The sequence below is a fragment of the Talpa europaea genome, assembly GCF_964194135.1.
Source record: "Talpa europaea genome assembly, chromosome: 14".
In the NCBI taxonomy this organism is placed as follows: Eukaryota; Metazoa; Chordata; class Mammalia; order Eulipotyphla; family Talpidae; genus Talpa; species Talpa europaea.
The window spans coordinates 35702580-35722864 of record NC_140082.1 but is presented as its reverse complement, the minus strand read 5'-3'; the positions used below and the strand labels follow the sequence as shown (position 1 = coordinate 35722864).

Here is a 20285-nt window from a genome sequence, read left to right as displayed (position 1 = left end):
TCCAAGCCACACAGTGAGAACAAGGTGGGTGGGGTGAGGGACTAAGGGAGAGAGTGCTCTGGGATCTGGGGTCTTGCCTTACAGAGTCAGAGGTAAAGATCTAAGATTACAGGGGCTTACTCTTCATTAGTTGATTTAAAACTTAAAAACTAGAATTTAAAGCATAGGAAGAGAAACACACACACACACACACACACACACTCAAAGCTCCTTCTAGTTATCTGAATCCATCAGGTCTATAAAACAGCGCCTCAGTAAGGGCGAGGCAGAAGGGCCTCTCTCTAGCTATGTGGCTGGCAATGTGATTATCTGAGGTGCCCTTCTCTGGAGTAGATACCTTGTTTTTGTCTTACAAAAAGAAAAAACAACTGGCAGGAGCCAGAACAGGGGTGGAAGTAATAAGAGAAATGACTGTTACATTTGTGGTGGGCTCTAAAATACCAACTGCACAAATGCAGGAAGGGACAGGCCTGGCGACCTGCATCACTGAACAAAACTCTCTTTGCGGCTGGTCCTGTTTGGGCTGTTAGCTGTGAGTATGAGTTCATGTGAGGGTGCGTGGGAAAGAGTGGTCACTGCCCTGACAGGGTGCTAGAAAGTGTTGTAAAGCTGTGGACAGGCACATCTGCTTCTAAGGTAAGTGGGAGTTCATAGGCTGATGGAGCCCGGGGCACAGAACAGGCTATTCCATGAAGAACAAGACCTGACTCAAGGCCAAAGCACAGTAGTCATCTCAGACAGCTTTATTCTTGCCAAAAAGATTCAAAGAAACAAGACACAGGAACAAGGTGAACAAGGGTCACATTACAGGAAAAATGATAGCAAAATCAATGGGAGGGCATTTTCAAGTCATTTTGTTACCTGTGTGCTTGGGAACAAGCACTGGGCTTTGTTCAAGGAATCCTGGACAATGTCTTTTTGATGGGATTTTGGACAAAACAAGGGTGAGGACCCTAACCAACCAGAACTAGTGTTTAGAAATCATCAACCTAATGATATTCTTGCATCTCATGGAGAAAGTCCGGTGTAATTATCATGGACAAGTTGACATGGTTAATTGATCACCAAACCTAGGAGTCCAAGGTGAGCTGTGCTGAGGAGAAAAGCCATGGTCCAAGGGATGCATGTTTCTGCATGACATTCCTGTAGGGGAACTGCAGAGTCATGACAGAATGAGCAGTGAGTAGGTGGAATTTTCCAGCTTCATTTTGAAATCCTTGGCAGCTATAACCCAGCCCCGCCTACCTTGTGTGGTTGGTAGAAAATAAAAACACTGAAGGCTCTTGATTAGGAAAAGGGAGAGGGGTGAGGGTGAGACTAAACCAGACCGTGGCCAGTGATGGACCTCACACCGAGTAGTTCCGTGAAACTGAGTGATGGGCACTTCATGCCAATGCTGGGATTTGGCACGTATGCTCCTGATACGGTAAGTGGATCCCCAGGGTCTGCAGGATGAAATGCAAACAGGCTCAGGGGGCTGCCAGCGGGCCAGGGTCTCTGTGACTTACACAATGAGATGCTTTGGAAGGGCTCCCTGGACGGTGTCACCATCTCTAAACTTAAATGGAACAACCAGCTGCTCACTCTGGGAATTCAGAGATAGTGGATTTGTGGGTGGATTGTGTTTATTATAAATATCACTGTTGTTTGGGTTACATGACATGTTGGTGTTGACCGTGTAATTTAGATACTTACATGCATTTTCTTCCTTCATCAGTAACTTTCCTAAATATTTTTTCTTCTCACATCGAAATCTGAGCACAGTCCGCTCTTCCAGCTCATCCTCCATAGCAGTTAGAGTGTCTCTGCTCTTTTTTTTTTAATAGAATTTTTTTAAAGATTTATTTATTTATGCATACAAGAACTGGGGTATAGACCAGAGGTGCAGGAGGTGAGAGGATTCACCAGAGACAGAGTGGGGAACAGAACAGGCAGACTGACTGAAATACACTGCTAAGGGGAACAGCAGGTGAGACAGGAGAGGTCTGCTGTGCCATGTGGGTAGCTCCCTGGCTGGCCAGGGATCAAACTCGTACTGCAGAGGTTGTAGACAGCTTCATAGTGCTGTGCTGAACCCCTGGCGCCACCAGGGAGGCCCCTCTCTCTGCTCTTAGTTGGAAACACAGGCTGGTGGGCAGTGGCATAGGGAAGGGTGAGGGACATGACTGCTTTCTAGCAGCTCTGCTGTAGTTTTGTTGGGGATGGGAGCAGTCACTGGAGCATTTCCATCCTGACACCTTTTGTGGTAGGAGAACCACTTTTATTCCAAGTGTTAGGTGTATAGAAAGGAAGATCAGGAGGCATAAAGCAACTGTGGGGTCAGACTTGTGCTTCTCCTGAGTCTTATGCTCACAGGTACCCAGGTTAACTGCACTGCGCTAGGTGTCTCGTTGTGGTACAGCAAGTAGGGGGAGCTTTGGGACGTGTGGAATGATTGGCCCATAATAGCGCAGCCCAGACCCCTCTACCTTGAAAAGTCTATGGCATGAGTCATCAGTAACTGTCAGAGAGGGCCAGATTTTTTTTTTTTCAATGACCTCATTATCCATTGTATCTCTCATAGCTTAAGCACCAGGTATGCCTTAAATGTCACCTCCAACCTTTCTCACTGTTGCTAAAGACAGACCAGTGCCAGAGACAAGAAAAGAATATCCCATAATCCCCTCAGTTACAAGAACTGTGCATTTGTTTAATATAGTAAAAAGGTAGGAAATAAAATTAAAGCCTCTTTTTATATCCTAGTCTGAGTTCTTTCTCTAAAGTGCCTCCCCCATCCAGGGGACATATCTGTATAGGTCGTGTGGAACGAGCAGCACTTCCCTGCAGCTGTGGGTGTCACCTCTTTTGTCCAGTCTAGTGTGTTTTCTGGCAAACAAGAGGGTTCAGCAGCTCAGATTTAGGCTTTGAAATTTGAGAGAGGCTTTGTAAATGTTGTGTTGACTTTGTTCACTCCCTGGCCAGGTTGGTAAGGGAGAATATTGTGGAAGCTGCTTGTTTGGTGAGCAAGAATTAGCTCTCTGGGCTTCTGCCTTTGTATATACTGCTCTGGCTAAAGTTTTCCTAAAACTTGCCCCAGTGTCTTGTGCTCAGAATTTCACAGATGTGCCAACACTGACCCAGGGTCAGCCTCCTGTAACCCCCTGGGTGTGCAAATAGTGTGTGGATCTTTGTCACTTCAAAGGCTGAGATAAATATCAGATTAAGTTTACCAGTGTTTGATGTGGCGGGCAGAAAGAGTAATGAAACTTTTGATCTTATGGACATGGCTATCAAAAAAAATCCAGTTAGAACATGTCATCATTAATTAACAAATCAGTTGCTAATTTGACAGACATGATCAAGTTTCTACAATGTTGTTAAAATTTATTCTAGCAATAGTAGGAGTTTGAATAAAAGAATGTTCTACTTCTCCAGGGCCTTGAAGACTAGATAAAGGCACTTTTGCCTGGTTGCTAAGCTGTATAACAGTGCTCAATATTATTGCAGTATATGCCAGCAGAAGATGAGTTATTCAGACAGAGGGGGGCCAATGTGGAGTTTTCCGGGAAGGCTTCAGGAGGAGGTGTGTTGAGCTTAAGCAAGGTTTGAAGTCAGGGACAGGCATTCTAATGCAGAGTGGAACTGGCTCAATTCAAGCAGGAGAGGCCTGGCTCCACCTTTGTCCCTTCACAGAAGTTCTAAAGCTGGCAAGGGACAGCCTCACATAGCCCAGTATATGAAACAGGAGGCATGAAGGACAACAGCAGGAGGGAAAATTGACTGGTGTAATTAGTGGAATTAAAGCAGAGGGGTTCTAGTTTTTCCCTAAGGGAAAGGGAAATTAATTTATACCTCTTCTGCAAAAAAAAAAAAAAAAAAAAAAAGATTTAAAAGTTATTCATGGTATTGTCATTAAAATATATCTATCCATTTATCTATACTACAACATATCACCAAGTCATAAATAGGGAACACTCCCCACTGCTCCAGATGGGTCCGAGACCATTCTAACATTCCTTGTCCCCTCTGCCAGTCATTCCACATCACAGCTGGCCTCAGCCACCACTGTGCTGGTCCAAGTGGCTTGCCTAATGGGGTAAAGCCTTAGGGATCTGAGTCCCTGGTCACTATGTCCTCATTAACGGTCATTGCTAAAATTGTCTGTTCACAGCGAGTACCAGGTGACTTCCTGGTACCAACCATTGCCCCAGTAACTTCCCCTAATTCCTGACATACTCCTCTCTGCCACCATTATACGGAGGCTACTCTCTCTACTTCTCAAAAATGGAATCAATTGCCATGGCCAGACCAGTCTAGTAATTCCTTTTTAACTCCAGATCCACTGGCAGAAAGCAGCCCAAACCAGTAGGTGGCATCAGGTTGTGTGGGAAGCATCCTGTTCGTCTACTAGAAGCTTCCCCCTAGAATCAGGATCTTTCATTTGGGAGATCCTGAAGATGAGCAAACAGGCAGCAGAGATTCCCCAGGTAGACACTGGGGATCAAGATGGGAGGATATGACTGGTGGGATTGGTGTCCTACTCCCTCACCTTGACCTCTCCTGGGCTTAGCCTGACTCCCAGGTGCCAGTGTGTGCATCTGCTTGCCTGCATGCCAGTGGATTAATGCAAGCCTCCAGGAAAGGCCCTTAATGAATAACTGATTGGATTTATTATGAATATCCCAGATGTTTTGTATCTTGGAGGAATGACTCTGAAGCACGTTTTACCTGTATTCACAGAGTTATTCCTTGAAATGCAAGCCCAAGGGTCAGTGTGGAAACAATGTGATAACCCTCTGTATCTCACATCCTTATTTGTGAACCCCTTACCTTTCCAAAAAAGCAAGGATTCCAAAGCAAGCAATTTTTTTGGAAATACAAGCAGTCTCCAGTTGTTGAAATTGAGGCAAGAATTCCAAAGCAAGCAATTTTTTTGGAAAGGAATCCACATTAATTCAAAGAGACTACTTGTATTTCTAGACATTGCTTATTGGATCCAATAGTGTAACTATTAGGATCATTGTGCCACATATTTGTCATCAGTTCAAAATATAGACCACATCTTGAAAGACTGTCTTGAATTTACAGTGTAATTCTTCCTGAGTTAGTACTTAAATTTGTACTTTAAAGAGCATTTCTTATTTACCCAAAGGACACAGAAACATCAATTCCAAAGAGCACCTGCACCCCTATGTTTATAGCAGCACTGTTTACAATAGCTAAGCTTTGGAAACAACCCAAATGCCCAAAAATAGATGACTGGATCAAGAAGATGTGGTACATATACACCATGGAATATTACTCAGTATTCAAAAAAGATAAACACATGCAATTTGCAGCAACATGGATGGCGCTGGAAGGGATCATGCTCAGCGAAATAAGCCAGAAAGAAAAAGAAAAATACTGGATGGTCTCACTCATAGCAGGAATCTAGAAAACTTAAATGAGGGACCAGGAAAAAGAATAACTATAAGAAAGTGAAAATCAAAATCAACAAAAAACTATGAACCAGAGACACTCTATGGGGGGTGGGGGGGCGGGAGGGGAGGGATTGGGGTCAAAATAAGGGGGTTGCAATTGCATGGGGAATATAAAAATAAAATTTATTATATATATAAAAAAAATAAAGAGCATTTCAACATTCTGACATTCCAGTTGTTCCCATGTTATAATGACTCTATCATCATCCAATTTGACCCTGCTACCCATTCCTCCCACCCCAGCACTCACATCTTCCACCTTATGTAGCAATGAAATCATAGGGTGTTTTCAAGCCTTGGCTATTAATGATGCTGAAATGAACATAGGAAAACTGATATCTCTTTGAGATGATGAATAAAAGTGGAATTATCTCACCATATGTTAGCTTTATTTTTAACATCTTGAGGAACCTCTGTAGTATGTTCCATAGTGACTGTACCAATTTATATACCCAGCAACAAGGGATGGATTTCTCTCTTTTCACGTCCTTCTTAGCATTTGTAGTTCTTATCTTTTTGATGAGAGACATCCTAAAATGTATGATTGATTGCTGTTGAGTTCTATGGCTTTCATGTATATTTAGGATACTACTCCCTTGTCAGTAAGTATGTGTTTTTTGAGTATTTTTTCCCATTCCATAGGTAAACTTTCACTTTATTGATGGTTTCCTCTGAGGATACAGAGACTTTTGATTCTGACTTAGTCCCATTTGCTTTTGGCGTCAAATCTCTTTCCGACTATCGACGTCAAGAAGCGTACCCCCATGTTTATTTCTAGGAGTTTTACCTGGGTCTCTTTTGTTATTGGTGGAATCCCCAGGGCATCAAGGTTTAGCACAATGTCAGACAGACCACAGGTAGTTAATGAATGTTTGTTGCATAAATGTTTAATGAGAGATTTAAGGGAATGACAGATTTTTTTAAAAAATCATAAATTAGGGCCTCCCTGGTGGCGCAGCGGTTGAGCCCTGGGCTGCGAAGATGCTCACAGCCTCTGCAGCGCCGGTTTGATCCCCGGCTGCCTGGCAAGGGTCCCACATGGCACGCAGACCTCTCCTGCCACACCCACTGCTCCCCTCAGCAGTGTACTTTGGTCCTTCTGCCTGTTCTGCTCCCTGCTCTGGCTCTGGTGAATTCTCTCACCCTCCCGCGCTTCTGACTGTACCCAGTGCTTGTATAAATAAATCAATCTTAAAATAATAATAATATATATTTTAAAAAATCATAAATTACTCTAAGAGCCCAACTGAGTAGAAACTGGAGCAAAGATGGATGGCTCATTTCCAATTAATAGCCAAAAATAGATGTTTCCGTCTATATCTACATCCATGTCTATCTCTAAATCTATGTCTACATCAACATTTATATCTTTAGACATTTCCTCCAAGTGCCAAAGGTCTTCCTGTTAATTATTTCCTTACAACAAAGTTTTTGTTGAGTTTGACTCATTTTGCATGTTCCTGGTGAACAATTTCTCGTGAATTCATTTCAGATTACAGGTTGTATTGGAGTTTAGTCTATGCCACGTAATATAGGTTTGTTACCAAAACTTGTGTCATCAAACACAGGTGCAGGAGACTTGTAGAAACAGTGAAAAATGTTGTTAAGGAAATAAATTGCTTTTCTCTGAGTTGGGCAGATTACCAATCCTTATTCATATTTTATAGGTTCCTAAAAGCAAGGCTTTAGAAGCCACCAAAGTGGCTATTGATGTAGGCTTCCGTCACATTGATTCCGCGTTCATGTACCTGAATGAGGAGGAAGTGGGACAGGCCATTCGAGAGAAGATCGCTGATGGTACTGTGAAGAGAGAGGACATATTCTACACTTCCAAGGTGACAAGAGGTCCCTGTTATTTTTTTTTTTTGGGGGGGGAAACAACCTATGATCTTGTATTAATTTAACTCTTATCACTGTTCAACTAAATTTTAGAAAGAGAAAAATGGAAAGCTTGCTTTCCTCTGAAGTGTGTTAAATGTAAGACAGCTGATCAACCTCTCTGAACAGCAGTCAGCAATCATATGTAAAGCACAAGTAACAGCACTTAACCTTCTTTATCTGTCCCATGATTTACTGATCCACTGTGGGAACATAGTTTTACTCATCAGCAGACTCTCAGGACGTATTCAAGTGGGGTTAGCATACTTTTTTTATTAATTATTTTTACATTATTGTTCATTTTTAAACAATATTTGCTTCCCGCCACCCCCTCAGGTGTAGTCTCCATAGAGTTTCCTTCCCCAATGCACCCGTGCACCATCACCTCAGCCCCCTGTGCTCCTCCCTCCCTCCCTCTGATCCCTCTCCCTCCTCCTCCCCTGCAGGATGTCTCTGGCTTATAATTGTCTGTTTTTGCTTTGTTGTGTTTTGTACTGTTATTATTATTATTTTTTACCCTGATGTCTTATTTGGTTCCCCTATATTCCTGCTATAAGTGAAACCATCCGATATTTTTCTTTTTCCTTCTGGCTTATTTCACTGAGCATAATTTGGGGTTGACATATTATTCATAAAACAGATGCTGACCAGGAAATGCTTTTTTCCAAAAATCAGCGTTGAGTTCATTGAAATTAGGTGAAAGACTCTGCTACTGACTTACCTAAAGAGAATTGATATTTCTCTGCATGTCAACATCAATGATAACTTGTTTTAGAATGTGGACTGGGGCCTCCCCTGGTGGCGCAGCGGTTGAGTGCTGGGCTGCGAAGCTGCCTGCAGCCTCTGCAGCACTGGTTCAAAACCAAGCCACCCGCAAGGGTCCCATATGGCGTGCAGACCTCCCCTGCCACACCCACTGCTCCCCTCAGCAGTGTACTTTGTTCCTTCTGCCTTTTCTGCTTCCCGCTCTGGCTCTGGTGAATTCTCTCACCTTCCCATGCTTCTGACTGTACTCAGTGCTTGTATAAATAAATAAATAAATCTTAAAAAAAAAAAAGAATGTGGACCGCAAAGCTAGAGCATTTTCAGGCATTTATTATATAGTATAGGGAATTCCATTTTCACTTGCCTAGCCTTTCTCGACTCTCTTTCATAGTGTCTTTTTCAATTCTTGAAACATTTCACTACTTTTTTGTGCATCTAAGTTTTATACACAGTTTTCCTAAGGTCACTCAAATAAATTTCTGTTCTCTTTTGGAACCTCATTTATATTAAGTAGCATAAATTTAGCCCCAGTGTTTCTTATTTGACCACCAAAGCAATGTTACCCATTTCTCAATTTTTCATTGACTTAAAAAAGAAAGCAATGAATTATTCCAACAACAAAATTAGTTTATCTGCTTTACAACCTCTGGAAGACATCTATCTCCTTGCCTCCCTGACCTCCCCCACCCCAGACATGGAACAACATCACCTCCTGTAGGAGATGCAAGGTCTGTTGGGTCCTGTGGTTGGCTGGTTTTCACAAGCATGGGCACTCTCTTTTTAGCTTCCTGACCTCATAAATAGAGTTTCTGCATATTCATGTTTATATTTTGCTTCCTCAGATGTGTGGAACCCTAAGTCATTTTTTAATTTTTTTTGATCACTGCAGCTTTGGTGTACTTTCCTTCGACCTGACTTGGTTCGACCGGCCCTGGAAATCTCATTGAAGAAACTTCAACTAGATTATGTAGATCTCTATATTATTCATACACCAGTTGCTCTGAAGGTCAGCTTTTGTTTTTCCTTGTTATTCCCAAGACTTTTCATAACTGCTATAGTTTCATGATCTCATTAGGCTTGATTTGGGGGGGGGTTTCATAGTGAAAGAGGTGTTTTTGAGAAAGGTAGGTAGAGTTGCTAGATGATTTATGGCTCCCCTTGACAGTTGAGTCACCTCAGCCTCAAGATTTTTTTTACTTCCATCTCCCATAAGTTAGAGGATTGAAATTTGAAGATTTCATTATTTCATTGCTTTCAACTCATTGACTTGAGGAAATTTCATATGTTTAAATGATGTGCTCCTATTTGTAATCCCTTAGTGATTAGATTCCTCAAGAATATTGAATGACAACACATACCAGAGGTACAATAGGAAGTCCTCATATTTTAAGGGATAGGTCACCCCTCCCCACAATATGGACCTCTCATATCCAGAGTAGGAACCACAGACCGATCCATATCACACAATTGGGCGCTTTAGGGATTCACTGGTCCAAGGTCTCTTCACCATGTATGTTTGCTGAGCATATCTGGTACCCACACTATCTCTGAGCTTGATTATCATAAACTGAAGCTAAAACACATTGATTAATAAAGGGAGACCCTGGCATCCCAACGCGTCTTTCCTTGTGAAATAAAATCAAATTCAACTGCAGGAGAACTCATTCTAATGAAGTTTCAGGGGGTGTGTGTAAAGCAAGGTAAATATTTTTGTTACAGACTTTTGATGATTCTGAATTTTCTTACTCCCATGTCATCTCTTACACAACACGCACACACACACACACACAAACACACACACAACTTGATTAGAAATTACAGCCTCCTGAAGTTTGTGTGGCCAAACTCCTAAGCATCAGGAATGTCATTCATTCGAAAAAATGTATGTCATCCTCTCTTCTCTCTGTATGCCAGCCTGGGGAAGAGCTTCTGCCAAAGGATGCCAGTGGAAAAGTTATGACAGAGATAGTGGACCTGCTTGGCACATGGGAGGTAAGTATGCAGACACCAGAGAGGCAGTGGGCCACTGAAAGTGAACAGTGAAAGTGAACAAATAGGGAGTCACATGGGAAATCCCAAGGATTTCTCTTTGTCCTTGATTATGATGTAATTTGTTAAAGAATTATTATATGCTTTACAGCAAAATAGGCACCTCAAAAAGTGATGAGGGAGGAATTTGAAAGCATCTTAAGTCTTTTTATTGTCTGGATGTACAGGTAACAGACTCAAGGAGACAGTTACCAGTGCATAGCAATAAAGTACATTAGGAATGAATGCATTCGGATCATAAACTAGTCTAGACATTATTACATATGTGTCAACAAATTTGCAGCTTTTAAAAGGTCAGTGTCAAATGAAGTGACCAAACTATGCTAAATGTTGACCACACACTTGCTTCCTCCCTAGGCCCTAGAGAAGTGTAAAGATGCAGGTTTAACCAAGTCCATCGGGGTTTCCAATTTCAATCACAAACAGCTGGAGATGATCCTGAACAAGCCAGGGCTCAAGCACAAGCCAGTGTGCAACCAGGTGAGCCCGCGGGCCTCCAGGGGCTCCTTGATCTTCCACCTTCTCCTTGAAAACATCCCCCAAATTTCTGGCTTTGACTGCAACAGGAAATGCCAAAGAAGAAACAGGGTGAGTGCAGTGGGGGTAGTACTATCTGGATTCTTCAGCAGGAGCTTCGCGTTTCCTCTGAGACTTTTCAGTAGAGATGTGACTTGGCCAATGATAGTGTTGGTTAGGAGCTCAAGGAGGGTCAGGGCCAAATGTACAGTTGTGGGGTCACTGCTTATGGGTGGCAATTGAGCTCACAGCAGTGGATCAGCTCTCCTGGGAAAACGCAGCAGGATGGGAAGAGGGAGGAGAGTCAGCTTGTGAGGATCAGGGGAAGAGGCACTGGCAAGGAGATGGAATAGGAGCTGCTAGACCAGTAGAGGGAACGTGAGGAGAGTGTGGTGTCAGGAAGTCAAAAAAGAGTTGAAAGTGTGAGTGAATTGTAGGCTGGATCCTGCTGAGAGCAGCAATGCAAACAGGGACCAGAGAAGCTACTGGATTCCACCAGGAGGAGCTCATTGGAGAGCTAAGAGGAATTGTTATGGTGGTGAGAGAAAAAGATTGAGGGTAAAGGCATATAAAGTGAGGAAATGATAATAAGATGAAAAAAATATTTTAAAAAATGATGCTGAAATTTTCAGACACTATGCCTTGTGAAGTTGTGCAGTCCATTCACAAAATAGCTTAAAATTTATGCAGGAAGCCTATTAAATATTCTTTTTGTCTTACTTTTTTCTAGGATCCAATTTATAGAAAATAACTCAAAATATAAAAACCACATAAATATATGAACATTATAACCCAGTTTTTTAGTTTATGTGTCTATGAAATTAGAGGCTTGAATATCCCATAATAGATTTTTTTATATCCACAATTCATTATAGTGGAGATATATATTGGGATATTATAAAGTTTAATAGTAAAAATGGAAAGGCTATAGCTATATTACTTTAATAAGCATATCATCAAATTATATTCTACTGTTTCCATTGGATGCTTTCAGCCGTGACAAACTCAAAACTAAATTCAAATTGGATTAAAATGAAAGGAAGTTGATTCACTTATGGAAGGTGTGAGTTTTGTTGGTTTAGAAGCTGAAAGATTAGATTTTGTTTTCTTGGTTTTTATTTAAAAGATTTATTTACTCATTTATACAAGAATGGGGGTAAAGGCCAGATTCTAGGGAGGGTGAGAGGATTCACCAGGGATAGAACGGGGAGCAGAACAGGCAGATCTACTAAAATACACTGCTGAGGGGAGCTGCGGGGAGACAGGAGAGGTCTGCTGCGCCATGTGGGACCCTCGCCTGTCAGCCAGGATCAAACCCACACTGCAGAGGCTGCGGGCATCTTCACAACGCGGTGCTCAACCCGCTGAGCCATCAGGGGAGGCCCAAAATTAGATTTTGGATCCAATATATTTTGTCATTGCTCTGCCTGTTTGCAAGAACGCTTTCACACTGGCAATTGGGCTAAGTCTCCTTCTTTGAGAGAAAGAGAAAGAGAGAGAAAGAGAGAAAGACACAGAGAGAGATCGACAGAAAGACGATTGATATCTGGGTTTATTTCTAAAGATGGAAGCAAATATTTCCCACAAGCCTGCAGCCAATTTTCTCATGTGTTATTGAATAGAACAACATATACTTTCCTGAATTAAGCAGTGAGCAAGCAGAAATCAAAAGACCTTTAATATAAAGAGGGGGGTCAACTTCTGGGTAACAGAAATTTTGAAAAAGTGAGAAATAATTGAAAAAAGGAATAAAGGAAGACTGTGAGTCAATAATATTCACCATTTATGTAAACAATACTCATTTGTTTAAAGTTATAAAATAACTTGAAAAAATAATTAAAATTAGGCATAGGAAAATGAAAGTAGATGGTATATTGTTTACTGTTATTCTGGATGGATGGGTACTTTTCCTATAAATACCATAAAAATATTTCTTATGTAACTTTTAGAAATCTTTTTGCTTGGTAAAATCTCAAACTAAAAATGTACAGAAAAACTTATAATGACCTCTTCCCTTTTACCAAACATAAGCAGCAATTATCTTATATCCAAGACAATTAGTACTCCCATCCCTGGATTATTTTGAGGCAGAATTAAGTGTCAATACTTAACATATGTCCTAAAAATCTACGGATTCAAAAACTAAAAGTAACCAGAGTACCATTGTGCCACCCAAATTCTATCAATAATTCCTTAATATCAATAATACAAGGAGTGTTGAAGTTTGATTGTATCATTTATAATTGATTTATTCCAACTGGGATTGAAATATTGCAATTAGTTGATATGTCTCTTCGATCTCTTTTACTCAAATGATATTCTTCCCCTTTCTCTCTCTTCATCCCTTTCTCTTTCCTTTCCTACTCTTAGTGCTTCCTCAACTCTTTCAGTTGCTTCTCTTTTCTCCTCACTCACTCACTCATTCACTCACTCACTCATTTGTGAAATAAGTTTATGTTTTCTCCTTTAATTTTCTGCACAACGTTTATTTTACTGATTGATCCCAGTGATACAGTAGGACAATTATGTGGTCATTTATACTTCCTGTAAATTGGAGTTTGGATCTAAAGATGGATGTGATCACATATATTCAATTGGGTCGTTGTGAATTCATGAATTTGAACACCTATGAAGTTGTCCCATCCACTGTAGGTACTATCCTATGATCAAACTGTTATAGTTTGGTCCTCAGGAGAGTCTTCCAGTGAGTTCCAAACCTTTGACTTAACTCATCATCTTCCCTGTCTTCGTTGTTTTGTAGAATATAAGATGATGTAGATTTTGTGCCCAGTACTGGAATCAACCATTTCTCTAAGTAATCTTGGTTTCTTTCCATAGGAAGTGGTTGTTAGAGATCACAACCTAGGCATAACATTCTTAATCATTTTACAAAAACAAGAAGAAAACTGTCTCATCAATCTGAAAACTGATGGCACTTAAAGGTAGTTTAGAAGGCTCATGGGGGAAATTGCCAATCTGAAAAAAATCATGCATATATTAATGTAGTATTAGATATTCTTTGAAGTATTTTCAGTTCTACCTGTTAGTGCTTATGTTTCTGATATCTTGGTCTTTGCAACTTACAGGTGGAGTGTCATCCTTATCTCAACCAGAGCAAGCTGCTGGAGTTCTGCAAGTCCAAGGACATTGTTCTAGTTGCCTACAGTGCCTTGGGGTCCCATAGAGACCCAAAATGGTAATGAGAATATCAGAGTTCACCTATGGCAGCTATTCTGTTGATGATTACTCAGTTTTCAAAAATTAAGTTTGGGCATTATATTAGGTATACTTCAAACATCAGAAAGTAAGCATAGTAGTGTGGTGAATCCCACATGCCTTCCCGAGCCTTCATGGTCACCACCTGTAGAGGCAGGATGATCACAGGGCAGGTTTTAGGAGCTGAGCAGACCGGGTAAAGGAAGAGTCTTGGAGCCCTCGGTGGCTTTAACAGGCTTTTATTGAGCTGTTACAGGTAGAGCAGTGACCAGATACACCACAGGTAGGGATGCCGGGGGGCCAGGAGGCCGGCAGGACTCCAAGCCCCTGGCAAGTTTTCACTCTGGGCTTCTCTGGCTTCTTTGGGGGAGAACGCTTCTCTCTCCTGCTTCTTTCCTGCTTCTGCTTCTCTCTTGCGGTCTCTCTCAATACTCCTCCCATGGCACACAGAAGTAAATAAGGCAGGACAATCCTAATGGTGGGAGGGCAGAAAAGCCTGAAAAACCATTTACCCTACACCACCATTCTTTCATGCTGGTTTCATCTGCACATCCATCTACTCCAAACCTCTCCAAATAAAATGTGACTCTATGGTAAATTCCATACAACTTGTTATGCATAAGTCATAGCTGTTCAGTCTTAACAAATGGATGTCCTGCTTAATGCAAACCCCAGTAGATAGAACCTTTCTGTCTCCCAAAGTTGTTCTTTTGTGTTCCTTCTCGTCTCCCTTACCACAAGGTAACCATTTTTCTGATTTCTTTTTCAACTTACATCACTTTGATATGTTCTAGTAGTTCACGTATAAAATGAGTCATAGAGATTATACTCTTGTGTCCAGCTTCATTTACTCAGTGTATTGTCTTTGATATTTGCCCATGTCATTCCAGATACTGATTCATTGGGTTGGTAAGGAATATTTCAGTGTATGGACACAATTTTTTCTCTATTTGCCCATTGATGTAAATGTTTTGGTTTTTCAGTTTGGTGCAGATAGGAATGTATCTTTCTGAATGTTCGCCAAACACTGTCTTATGATTGTACCTTCTTTGTTAAAGTGTCCCAAAGTTTGGGGAAAAGGGAGAGAACACTCTAAATTTTCAGGGGAGACCTTTCAAATTTTTGTTTTTTGGTTTTTGTTTTCAGGGTGCAACAGAACAGTCCACAAACACTGCAGGATCCTGTCCTGACTGCCATTGCCAAGAAACATAATCGCACCACAGCCCAGGTCGCCCTGCGCTACCAGCTTCAGCGGGGGGTGGTCGTGCTGGCCAAGAGCTTCAATGAGAAGAGAATCAAAGAGAACTCGCAGGTACAGGACAATCATTGTCCCCCAGAATGAGGGTGCTGTGTTGGAGGCAATCATCCTGCATTGCTGCATAAACCTGCATTCATCCATTTCCTCTCCTCTCCTGACCTCGTGGGTGTGTGGCTTGAAGGGTGGAAATGACTGATCCCTGTGATAAGTATGACATGAGATTCAGAGTCTCAAAGTCCTGAGCTTTGCCAGTTCCTGGTTGTGTAATGGTGAGCATATTTCACCTCCATCATCAGTTTTAGCAGTCCTACCATGCAGAGGAGGAGAAAACTTTGCTTCGTCTTTCACCTATTCTCCCTGGGGAATTCTTAAATATACTTCAATATCAAACCACGTCAGATTGGCAGCTTTGTGAACTATCAGGATTCTTTATTGTCCACCAATTTTCTTAACATGGTTATCTTAGTGAGCTTTTTTCCCTATTAAAGTAAAATTGCTTGTGCATATAGCAGTGGGCTCTCCACACTCTGAGACCCTTATGTAGGCATCACTTTTTCCCCAGCCATGTTCCTACAGATTGCAATCTAGCAATAAAATATTAGTCTCTAAATTAGCAAATGCTTAAAATTTTTTTCCTAAATCCTCCCTCATGTATCTCGTGGTCCCTTTGATCAGTCTAGCAAACCTGACAGACAGATACAGGTGCTGGGTTTTCCCTGAAATTGGCCCCTGGATGAAATAATGAGCTTCTCTCCATATTTCTTACCAAAGACCTGTCAGTTTCCCTCTTAATGGACATTGCATTAGGAGCTATTTATCATCAAAAGCAAATCTGGACTGACTTGAGAGAGACATTATTCAAAAAGAAAATCTCTGTGAATGTACAATGTATAAATGCTTTAAAGATCATCAGAAAGACTTTCCTTGAAGAGGGAGGAGTAAACATACCCAGGAAGAGCAAGTGTTTGGGGGGTGGTATAGACAGGCACTGAGAATGACCTGCGATTTAGGGGGTGCTTCTTCCTGAGATCAACCCATTCATGGAGAGGCCTTTACTGGGGGGTGCTCTTTCTGCCAATGCTTGCTTATGCTCAAGGTGTCAGATTCTAAGGATGGCGGGAGAAGAAAAGCTTTCCATCCCACTGCAAAGTCCTCAGGTACCCAGAATGAAGACGATTTCCTGTGGGAGAGCTTAATGAGATTCTTTCTTTCCTTTTAGATTTTTGACTTTAAACTGACTCCAGAAGACATGAAGGCAATTGATGGCATCAACAGAAATTTTCGATATATTGAGTTTCGTTTGTAAGTGACTCGTAGGCTGTTTCCAGATGTAGTTTCTGAATCTGAAGATGAGCAGAGGAGCTGCTTCCCTAGGTCAGAGAGACAGGGCTGATTTCCAGCAGAAAAATAAAGCAGAGCTCCCCGAGGTCCTCAGACTAGAGGCTTACTCCGGGGCGCTGACTGACCCATCAGAGATTGGATTGAGAACCGTAGATGAAATTGCTGAAGTTCATATCACCATGAGTTCACTGCTTTTATGCCCCTAACACCTGTGCTTAGGGTCTTCACTCAGGCCAGATGTGATCATTACACAGAGAGGTCCATCCCCTGCCCACTGCACTTCCACAGACTATGTAAATGTCCTACTTTAATTCTTTTACGTTTGGGAGAAATGATTACACTAACAATGACCATGTGATGATGAAGGGGGCCTGGACTACATTCATTTTACATGTCATAGTTGTAAGATGCCATGAGGACACCCGAAGTCAGGTGTGCAGGAACCGTGAACATCATAGGTAGCCCCGCTCTCATAGCCCCTCCTCAGGGGCCAGTGGCATTTCTCCTGAACAGACCCTCTTTTTCCAAGACACCATCAATTCCTTCTAATTGATTTCTTCAAGTAACCTCACCCAAATGGGTTATAATTAGATCATGAAGTTAATCATTCCTGGCTTGTTTGTGATGCATCCCCAGGGGCACATACCCAGGTAAGATCCTCTGGATTCTCTGCCTCTGTGAGTTAAGACTCCGGTGCTGCCTCTGTCCATCTGGAGACTGTCCTCTGGGGAGCCTGACCTCCTCTGTCTCTGACCACTCTCTAAGCCTGCCATGTCTCCACTGCTGTGGAAGGGCTTAGGATTGAACAGAAAGAAAATTATTGCAACTGAGGGAAGTTTGGGAGGGAGTCCTGAGATAAGGGGAATAAACATTTAGAGATCAAATGAAGGCTGGTTCCAAAAAAATCTCATAATCTCCTATTTGTTTCTAATAATGCTGTGTCATGACTCTGGAGAAAAGACATAAGTGAAAACTAGGTGGGAAGTGACTGCTCAGTGTAAGCATCTGATCTCCTTCCACCCTTCCATGCCTGGTTTACTTACCTCTGTGGTCCTGTGTCAATAACAGAGTTCCTGGCACATGGGATCACTCAGATACTCTCTTTAGTCAACCTGGATTTAAAAGGACCAATCTAGAAAGGAAAACAAGAGCATGGATTGTGAAGGAAAACAGTGATGATTCTAACTATCAAGGATTCTCATAAATTATACGTTAAGGAAACTGTCCTCACATTGTAGGTGTGTCTATTCAGGTGCACAGATTATCTCCTCCATGAAAGGCAAGCCCCTTCCAGAGGAACCCTGTGTTGTGGGGGACACTCAGTACACGGTCCTTGCGTGAATGCATGGAAAAGAGGAGCGAAATCCTTGCTGTGCTCATCCTCATTACCTAGGGCAAAAGCTGCCCCGGAGGCTGAAATGACCACACAGTTTTAGCCAAGGTTCTTACACCCTCCTGTAAATTGGCATCTAAATCTAACAGTGGATCACTTTGGCATTTAAGTCACCTGGAAGTTGGGATTGGAGAGCATGTAGAGTGGGAGTTGCATATGGTCAGGAGCCCACATGGTATGTTGATTAAGAAGTAGGGTTGTTGTTTTAAATTTAGAGTTTCTAGCAGCCCATCCTGGCTGCCTCTTCAGAGTAGTTGCCACTTTAACAGTATGTAGACAGTCAGCACATTAATGTCCTTTTTTCTTTTCCAGTGCTATTGATCATCCTTCCTACCCATTTTTGGAAGAATACTGAGCACGAGTTGTCCATCGCGAGTACTACCAGAGTTTCTTGATTTTAGAGGTGTGGAGACGAATTCTCTAAGGGGAGGGGGGGTAGTGGTGGAGGGGTGATTAAAACCAGTGTCTGTAGTTTTCAGGCTGTTTGCCTTTTCTGTTTTTTCTTATTATGAAATAATAAAGACTTCAAAACAAAGATGTTTCTTTTTCCTAATTATAAAAATAGGGCATACATGTTATAAAACATAACAGAAATTATAAGGAAAAGGATACAGAATAAAAATAACTTATAATTAGCTAGTTAAGTTAAAAAAACAAGTTTTGTTGTATTTTCCTTCATGATTTTTCTATACAAATGCGTGTTTATTTACAAAATTGGAATAATCTTCAGATTGCAAGCTTTATCCCTCCCTTGCATAATTATTTTCCCAAGCAATCAAATAGTATTCAGAGATTCCAGTATTATAGTTGCTTGTTGTAAAGCAGTGTATCTCATTGATTTATTGAATTTTTATGTTATATGCCTACATTTTTGATTCATTCTTATATATTTTGCCACTCATTAATTTATTCATTCAGCAAAACTTTATTGAACATCCCTTATCTGCCTAAAGCTCTTTTAAACCTGACCTAGCTTTACCTATACCTGTCTAAAATGGCCTTAGTAAAGCTATGCATCAGCCTGACTAAAGCTTTACCTCACCCTGACAAAACTTGTTACTCTGTCTGACTTTTTTTTAATATATTTAAATTATTAAAAAAAAATGTTCATTTCTGTATGATTTTTTAAAGATTTATTTATTTATGCATACAAGAGCTGGGGTACAGGCCAGAGATGCGGGGGGTAAAAGAATTCACCAGAGACAGAGTGGGAAACAGAACAGGCAGACTGACTGAAATACACTGCTGAGGGGAACAGCGGGCGAGACAGGAGAGGTCTGCTGCACCATGTGGGTTGATCCCTGATGGGCTGGGGATTGAACTTATGCTGCAGAGGCTGTGGATTGCTTCATAGTGCGGTGCTTAACGCCTTGTGCCATCAGGGGGTCTCCATTTTTTGCACGATGTTTTATTTCTCCTCTCAGGTGTAATCCCCATAAAATTCCCACCACCAAGTCACCAGTGAACCATCACCATAGACTCTAGTGCTCTTCCCTCCCCTCCCCCCTTTTTGATCGCTTCCCTCCCTCTCCCCCTTCCCCTCTCCTGCTGTATGTTTCTGATTTATAGTTTGCTGCTAGTTTTGTCTTTCCTTTTTCCACCTCCTTGTTTGGTTTCCCTATATTCCTCCTATTAGTGAAACCATTCCATAGTTTTCCTTTTCCTTCTAACTTATTTCAGCCTGACTTTAAAGCCCTACTTTAGTCTAACTAATTCCCTAGCTCAGCCTGACTAAAGCTTTACCTCAGCCTGACTAAAGATTTGCCTAAGTTTTACCTTAGCCTGACTAAAGCTTTACCTTAGGCTGACTAAAGCCCTCCCCACGCTGGTCTAAAACTCTTCCTACACCTCACTAAAGCTCTGCCTAAGCCTGATTAAAGCCTTACCTTTTCCGGCCTAAAGCACTGCCTCAGTAAGCCAAAAGCCCTACCTTTGCTTGCCGTCAGCCCTAATTAAGTCCACCTAATACCCTATTAGCCTGCCTGGTGCCCTATTTATGCTTGTGTAAAGCCTTAACTAAGTCTGGATAAAGCCCTCTGTTAAGCAGACCTATATCCCTGCCTAAGCCTGAGTAAGGCTCTGCCTGATTTTGTTAAAGCCCTAACTTAGTCTGCTATCCATCCACAAGCACTACAGACTGGAAGAGTCAAAGATTCTTCTCTAGAATCTTCTAGGGAGCATGACCAGCTGATGCCTTGATGTCAGGCTCTCGCTTCCAGAGTTATGAGGAATACACTTCTGTTATGCCAAAGCTCTGAACTGGCATTGATTTATTATGGCAGGCCTGGGAAACTCATATAGGTATGGATGAGGCATATGGGGAAGGAGCTGTTTATTCCAAGGAGAGAGCTGGCTGTGAGCAAAGAACCAGCTGAAATCACATAATACACTCAGCATTCTGAAAGCAAGC

General features: G+C 41.7%; 1 protein-coding gene across 1 annotated transcript; it reads left to right on the top strand.

Moving 5' to 3' along the window:
* Positions 1-1339: 1339 nt before the first annotated feature.
* On the top strand, positions 1340-18285 carry LOC311183717 (aldo-keto reductase family 1 member C15-like; the record flags this gene model as incomplete). Its single annotated transcript, XM_084253292.1, has 9 exons — positions 1340-1426; positions 7127-7294; positions 8992-9108; positions 10017-10094; positions 10509-10631; positions 13754-13863; positions 15030-15195; positions 16361-16443; positions 18188-18285. The coding sequence occupies 9 exons, from the start codon at positions 1340-1342 to the stop codon at positions 18228-18230; spliced, it is 975 nt and encodes a 324-aa protein (XP_084109418.1). The 3' UTR covers positions 18231-18285.
* Between the last annotated feature and the right edge of the window lie 2000 nt (positions 18286-20285).